Here is an 8,237-nt window from a genome sequence, read left to right as displayed (position 1 = left end):
TAGACAGCACAGCAACCGTGACGCAAGAACAGTGACGACAGCATAGAGCTAGTTATAACATCCATAAAAACACTTTCCCCATTCCACTTCTTGTGGGAGGAGCAGCCCTTAGAGACATCCACAGAGGCAGGAAAAAAGGGGGGGGGGTGTTCATGGTGAAGCAAAATTTGCCCCACATTGAAACAGCACTTCATGTTCCTCCTGTTTTCTGTTATCTGGAAGAAACTGCTGATGTGTTTTCAGTACTTTCTCTGCATGAGAAAGTACTTACTGATATGAAAGGTTAGAGTCTTGGGATTCTGAAGGCACTATAAGTTATATTCCCTAAAGCACAGATTTTTAGACCAGACCATTGCCAAAAAAGAACAGCATACCTCCTTTGGTAGCTCTTGTTCTGCTGCTGAATGGTACTGACTTAACTGCTTGCATTTCTGTCTGAGCTTCTTTCAGATGCATTTTGCCCTAGAAGTGACAGTAGCATCTGTGTCCTTAACACTAGGGTTCCTGCTGGCTCTGGCTTTTAGCAGGCGTGGAAAGCTCCACATCGCAGTAGCTAAAACCATACCCACCAAGCAGGTCTTTCTGAGAAATGTCAGCCAAATGTGATTCATAAGCTCTGACAGGGCTCTGCGTGCTCTTCTCCAGAGATTTATGCAAGAGTTCCTTCATCTTCCTGTTTTCTTTGGTGGTCGATTCCCAAATTATTTCAAGTTCACTTTCCACTTCCCTGGGAAGCAAAACAAAAAGAAAACAGGCTTGTTAGTTTCAAATGTTTCATCCCCATGTTTCCAAAGAGTACTTTTAAAGATGAATAATCAATCTGTACAAACTGAACAGTCAAATTTAATTTTAGTACCCGGACTGCTGTTTCAGTGACATAGCGTGCTCAGAACTCTGTGACCAAATACCAAGTTTAGGATTAATAAAAATGTACTCATTTAACCAGCCTTTATCAGCAACTGAATGCATCACATGGAGAGCTAACCTAACCTTCCTATCCCTTACTGATATTAACACAGAGCCAAGTTCATCAAACCATGGTCAGCTCAGATGACTCTAAAGGTCACTCCCATTTTTCAAGAGGGCTGTATGATCTGTATGCAGCAGCTCCAATCTCTGACTGTGCATTCCTGTCTGTTTTAATTTTTATTTTAAATAGATATGTTTTATTATGTTATTTTATATATTGTCATCTGCCCTGGGTCCGCTTACAGGGAGGGCAGAATATAAATTAGCTTAATAAATAAATGATGTAGGACTCAGGGGTGTCAAACATGTGGCTTAGGGGACAAATCAGGCCCCTGGAGGGCTCCTATCATGCCCCTGAGCAACTGGCTGTCATCTGCTTCCTTCTTCCTCTCTCTAAAAAAAAGCTTTAATTGTGTTTGTCTTTGTCCTTTATAAAGTTTCTCTTTACTACCTGGCATTATGACACACACGGCCCAGCCCAACAAGGTCTCATTTATGTCAAATCCAGCCCTCATAATAAATGAGTTCGACATCCCTGAGTGAGTAATTGAGGATCTGGCCACCCACGCAGAATGATCTGTGCTTTCTATGGCCAATCCCTCCCGCCCCCCAATAAACTGCCGGTTCCATTCTTTTCTATTCCCCATTCCTTTATGCTCATCCAATGCTATCTTAAAACCCCATTCAAAACCTGCAGGGTTTCATACAATTAAGTTAGAGATGTTGCTGACAGAAAGCTATTTTCCAAGAAAAGAGACTGCTTTCTTGCTGGCTGTCCAGGTGGTAGAGATACCCAGCTCATATCAACATATTTCTTGGCCTTCTCAGCTCTCAAAAATGTAGACAAAACACTGGGTTTTGGTAGAAGTTTAAGTAGCGCCATTCTCATGCATGAGAGTTCAGGTTTAGGAAAATGAGGTAGTGTTTCCCATCAGCTCTCATCCTCTTAAAATTAAAGATACTGTGGATTAAGCTGAGCTCAAAGACATTTTCTGTCTGTTGATGGGCACAGGATTTAAAATTCACCAAACACTTCTTCACTCAAAGCATAATAATTTTATGTTTATAATATTTCGAACAGGCAGACAGTAGTAAGGCAAAGGCATTGCAACAGCAGCAGTCTCTTACAAAATTACTGTATATGTTTTGGGACTTAGCACAGGAAACAGATTTAGTGAATAAGCCTTGGTATCTATGTGCTGGAACAGGTTCTTGTAAACTATTATCTCAGATTGCTCCTTGTTTGATTTCTTACCCCTGCCAACACGGAAATCTCGGAAACACACACACCCCTCCCCCAAAAAACCCCTATTAAACTCAGAGGAATTTAAGACTATTTGCCAACTGAAAATAGATGATATTCCACAGTGGTACGTCATACCTCGCTTCTGCAGATTTGATACTGTTTCACACTCTGTATGGAAAGTTTTGCTCTGAAGTAGTTGTGAATGCAGCTGAAGGGCAGGGTATCAGGTTAACCAACAACTGAGAAAAATGTTTTGTTTTCTGTGAATTAGCTCCCTGGTCAGAATCACATTGCGTGCACTGAAGGTACAGCAGAAGAAATGTGGCCCAAAGCAATTTCTAGGAGCTGCTCTCTGACAAATTGCAAGACTTGGTCCTTTGCAAGAGGGCAATGAAATCTTAATAGCTCTGAAAGATTGAGCCATCAGAACATCTGTGGACATTTCCACATATTGCTCCCAGAAGCACTGGATGCATGGAAAGTGAACATGAAGCAGGTAGCTGCTGTTGCAGAGATTAAGAGGTACTCATAAGATGTTGATGTTCTGGTACTGTGGCAGCCATTCTCCATGCTCCGTTAACATCTGTGGCTTAGGTATCCACAGCACAAAACAAAAAGCTCCTTTATTCACATTGCAAAAACTGTCTGCTTCCAAATACATCCTTTCAAATAGCAGCGGTTTCAAAAACTACTGTAATGGGTTCATTGCCAGTGACTGCTCCATACTGGTTCCTACACTTCTTACAGTTTCATTGGATCTAATTTGCAATGAATTATATCATCATCAGCAATCTGCAGTGGTCATTTAGTCTTCAAATCTGTCTCTGCTCCATAAATCATTCAAGTGATCTTTCCTGCAAAGCAGTCAGAAATCTGTTTGAGTCCTTTCTCAGCTCGTTAATGTTGCATTGCCTTGTCCTAGTGCAACCCCTTGGCCATCCGGTGTTCTAACTTTGGGCTCTTTTCCGCATTTTGCTAGTCAGTGGTTTTCTGTTACAAGACTGAAGATAAAGGAAAGATAAACTATATCAATTAAATCTACTTATTTTGGGCACAGAATTTAGGCTTCCTTGGCGCAGAATGCTCATTAAATTGCAATAATGTTGCATTCTACCATTTCTGTCCCATAAGAGCCTGCACACAAAATTCAGGAGTGACACCAAATGTCTGTGACTGGACCGTACCATTTCTAAGAAATGGTGAGGCACTGAATATTTTAAAGCTTGTTTTAATGGTAAAAATTAGGGAGAAAGCAATACACTCTCTTCCATATGTTAGCTGTGCATATTAAGGGAGGAGTCTTTTTTAAAAAAATGTGGAGGAGCATTCAGCTATTTGATCCCGGCTGTTGCTGAAAATGAAATATCCCAGCAGAAATACATTCTGCAGGGCAGATACATTCCAATGCTACCATGTAGAGCCTGTTGAAGACACATGAATATGTATGTACAGCTGCCTACTTCTGAGTAAGACCCCTTGATCTTCCAAGGTGAGTACTGTCTACTCAAACTGGCGACATGTCTCCAAGGTCTCAAGCAAACATGGTTTTTTTGGCATATAATTGTGGTCTGGAAGAAACTGCCCAATTCATGTAAAAGGGACACAGTATGTCATGTGGACCAGCCTCCTTCATATGGTTGTGGTTTCGGTAGGTATCTCATCATGACCTGTTCGTATGTATTAGATGGCTGATGGTTACAAATCATAACAGGATAAATCTTGAATCTGTTTGAGCAGATGTCTGAGTTTTGTGTAGAAATGTCACAAACCAGGACTCTTGTACTTTTCTGGCCTTTTAATTCCTTCTTCACAATCGCCCCCTTTGATACTTATGTATTTCTGCTGACTAAAGTTTCACTTCATTAATCTGACTGGCTCTAGCCTATCAAGACTTAGGCTTCAACAAACCAGTTAATCTTAGGGTATCTGCCACAAGACTCCTTTTTTAAAAAAAGCCTCAGCTAATTCCTCTTCATTTGTCTATTTCAAGTATTCGTTTCCTGTCTCCCTGTTAAAAATGCCCAAGACTTCTCACAACAAAGCATTACACCACATACGGTCCAATGTAAAAATATATATAAAACTTACGTGGGGCCTGCTCTCTGCTTTAATGCCATGTCTGCACAGTTTTCTCTATTATACATGCTGGTATGATGCTCTCAGACTGCATCTTATACAGCTTTGAACACTCTGTAGATATTTCATGCACTGCATGCTTTAAAAGCAATGCTAGCCCAGGTATTTTCATTTTATTAGGTTTGTGGGAGCTTTTTAATTTCATTTAGACATTACTGTTTTTATTCCTGTAAGAAGTAAGTAATGATGCTGCTATGTCTTGGGTAACTTCCTTAACAAGTTCCCCCCTCCCAAATATGGAGTTCAAAAGCTTGCCTCTGTGGGGTGCTAACAGACTGAATAAGGTTTGTTCCCATACTGTTTACAATATAGGATTTAATTTTTTGTCATGGTAAGAGAATTTATACTGGAGGCCACAAATAATTAATTTCTTTGTATTGCTCTTTGCATTTGGATTAGATGAAAAACAATTATACCCTCTTGCCAAACTGATGAACAAGCAGGCAAGAAAAGTAAAGAGGAATCTATAACGTCGGACACAGGCATACAGTGTTCTGCACTTCCATTCTTCCTGTAAACGCTTCCAAGATAAGAACATACAAAGAGCCCTGCTGGATCAGACCAATGGTTGATCTAGTCCAGCATCCTGTCTTACACAGTGGATAACCAGTTCCACTGAATGGCCAACAATAGAGCAAAAAGGCCAAGGCCTTCCTCTGATGTTGCCTTCTGGCACTGGGATTCAGAGGTTTAGTGCCTCTGAATGTGAAAGTTCCCCTCAGTCACCATCGCTAGTAGCCACTGATAGACTTATTCTCCATGAATCTATCAACCGCCTCTTTAAAGTGTCTCCCCCCCCCGCCCCCATGGCTATCACAATATCCTCTGGCAGCAATTCCCCATTTTAATGTGGCAGCAGCCTTCTGGGACCAACTGATGTATGTTGCAGGACCAGATAACCAAGTTTGTTCAAAACAGGGCAGAGTCTGATACTTAAAAAAAATACAGATGATTGATAACACTCGAAAACAAGTGTCAAAACTGTTAAGATGACATGTAATGCAAGTATCTCAGAGGAAAGGTAAATGTTTGATAAGATGAAGGGAAAATAATATGTAAAAAGATATTGCCAAAATCACTGGAAATATGACCTCAACCATCTTGTGATTCTGATCAAATATTGCAATCTTGTTCAGGGTTTTCAATGCAGGAAGCTCTATTTTTTTTTTTACTTGTTCCAGCCCAGCAATTTTTGGGCCATATCAATTTATATAGCTTTTCTTAACGGAAACTGTGCGCAGATGGTGGTAAGGGAGGGAGGCAGACAAAGTTGCCCACAGGATGAAGCAATGGTGGGAAGAACATATCTTGGTGTCCTTTAAGGCAGTTGGTGTGTGTGAGGACACCATTTAGACTAGTGCCTCATGCACTGCAATGTCCTGAAATGCCCATATTCTAATGTCATCTCAAAGCAATCTGTGCATAATCTCAAAGCAATATTTTAAACACACTTCTGAGAACAGATGAACATTTCTGTGCTGGACATAACGGTGTAACTCATTCCCCACCCACCATGTGATGTACTTGAGCAGGTACTTCAGATCACTGCTACCGATGAGGCTTTAGGTTAAGCATGAGTGGTATTCATTGAGAGTGTGCATATTTTACCAAAACTCAGCTATCTATTCTCTAACAAGAATGATGACATTATGGACATGGATGACACTCTACTTGAACCAGGCTCTCCATGAGCTTCATCTCACAGTGCCTCAAAATTATTTGCTTTAATTTGTTGCCTCAGAAAATAAATATTCTATGGAAATCTACTTCCACTAGAATGGTAAACTAGTTCTCTTCTGAACCCTGACAGGCATGCTTTACCCAAGACCTATTCCCAATCTCTAAAATGAGTCTCTTTTGCCAAGCTTTGTTAACTGAATGCTTTTGTTTCCTGTCTGTCAAAAACCTGTCAGTTTGGGACTTTATCAGCCCTTGCTGGATAATGTCATTAAATCAAAAGCCACGTGACCAGTGATTCACTTCGGAGATAATTATTGAAAGCTCAATTCAAGTTCCCTCCAGAAAGATGCAGTTAGCAGTCAGGAGAATTTTCAAGGTTAGCTGTGGGAGCCAGCAATAAATGATGTCCTACAAGGACTTGTAGACTGAGAGGGAGAGGCTGGAGGGGGGCAGGCAGAGTCAGTTGAAAGGAGGTGTTTAACATTTTCAATCCAGCACAAAGGCAGATGAGTGAAAACAGTCTGATCATACCAGAAGGGGCTCTCAGGTAGAGCATATCTCTGCCTTTGCCCTTGTTTTGCCAGCCCACTCTGATTGTTTAAGGCTTTGACTGATTTACCTTTTCTGCTGCAGCACTTGGTCGAGGGTTTCTTGTCTGTCTTGCAGCAGCTGCTGGAGGTGCTTCATTTGTCGCTGGTACTGAGCAGTCTTCCCAGCAAATTCCTTCTCGTGTTCGGTCACTCTGAGGGCGAAATCTTTGAGCTTCTCAGCAGCTGTCGTCTTATACACCTGGGAGAGTTGGACCAAAGCATAGTGCAGAGTCATTCTGGGAATCCATTTAACAGACAGACTATAATCTGTGGTAAAGATGGTTTTCTCCTTGTGTAGCTTCCTCCTGAAACCACTGGTGCTTTGCTTTAAAAGAACACATTGGGTAGGTTTGGAAGGGACCAGATCTTCTTAAAAGACTTGCCACTACAGATAATCAAAGAGTCAATAAATGGGTATACTGTGTTTTTCTCTCTCTTTTTTACAAAGAAAAGCCGGTCCACATATTGGCGACATTCCAACCCAGATCTCTGGATAACTTCACCCAGCAGTTTCATGTAGAATATGAAATAAGTAGGGGACAAGAGGGAAACATCTCATCAGAGGTAGTCATTAGGAACCACCGTTCTGTTACCTGGTCTCTGGTTTACACATGAACACACACTGGGAAATGAATTACAGCCCAGGACAGAATGGTGGTTCCTAGTGACCATCTTTGGTGAGTGAGGGCTCCACAATATATACAGAATTGATTTAAAGCCATTGCTAGGAGCTTCAGCCTGAAAAAATATTTTATATTGATATTATTACAGCTTTACATGTGTGTTAGTACAATTTTGACTACTGAAGAAGGCACTTCGGACCAAACAATGTCAGTCCTTTGGTCAATATACATGTGTAACCATTATTATGACTGGATGTGCAACTTAGTTTTGTTGAACTGAGTTTTTAAAGGTATCCTATGTATGTCATTTTTAAACCTAAGATTCTGTATAGTGTGAAAAAAAATTACATTTTATTTTATTTTCTAGTAGCTCTACCTTTTTGGTTCCTGACTTGATTTTCAGGTAGGATTTTACCCCCTTTATCTTTCTCTTGAAACACGCTCTAGTAACACATATATAAAACTACGAACAGCCACAAATCTCTAGCATGTATCTACTCCATTTTGTACTTCAGTTATCATTGCAGCAAGAATCACACAAATCTGGTATAGAGGGTGTGATCTTGCCTAGTTATCATCTCAGTCTATGGTAGGTAGGTACAGTGCAAATAGATTAGAGCTTAACAGTATTTTCCCTCTGAATACTTAACTAGAGATTCTTGAAAACTCGAGAGATTAAAAATGTTTTCTTTTCTTTAGCTGAAAATTACATTCATCTACATGTGTTCTTCTAAGATTAAATAGAAACAGAGATAAACAAAAATTAGGCCAGCTGCCAATTTAACTCCAGGGCTCTTGCTTTTAATTAAATATTTATCTCAAGGCTAGAAGGAAAAAAGAGAATGCAAAGTAAGCTTCTGAAACTGAAAGGGCAAAACTGTCCCAGCTTGATGTAATTTGATGCTAAAAGGTTATGATGTTTACCCCTACAGTAATTGCTGCAGAAGAATTAAACCGACAAACATTTACAACATCTATTCTATAAAATGATTT

General features: G+C 40.3%; 1 protein-coding gene across 1 annotated transcript in view; it reads right to left on the bottom strand.

The window, feature by feature from the left end:
• Nucleotides 1–272: 272 nt before the first annotated feature.
• Nucleotides 273–8,237, bottom strand: part of CEP89 (centrosomal protein 89) — a 44,681-nt gene continuing 36,716 nt past the window's right edge. The window contains exons 18-19 of the mRNA XM_060254182.1: nucleotides 6,651–6,820; nucleotides 273–727 (exon numbers count right to left, since the gene is read on the bottom strand). Coding sequence (XP_060110165.1) covers nucleotides 496–727; nucleotides 6,651–6,820 — 402 coding nt within the window. The 3' untranslated portion in view covers nucleotides 273–495. The remainder of the gene's footprint in view (nucleotides 728–6,650; nucleotides 6,821–8,237) is intronic.

This window comes from Heteronotia binoei, chromosome 14 (assembly GCF_032191835.1).
Source record: "Heteronotia binoei isolate CCM8104 ecotype False Entrance Well chromosome 14, APGP_CSIRO_Hbin_v1, whole genome shotgun sequence".
Lineage (NCBI taxonomy): Eukaryota > Metazoa > Chordata > Lepidosauria > Squamata > Gekkonidae > Heteronotia > Heteronotia binoei.
This window is presented reverse-complemented; position numbering and strand designations above follow the sequence as displayed.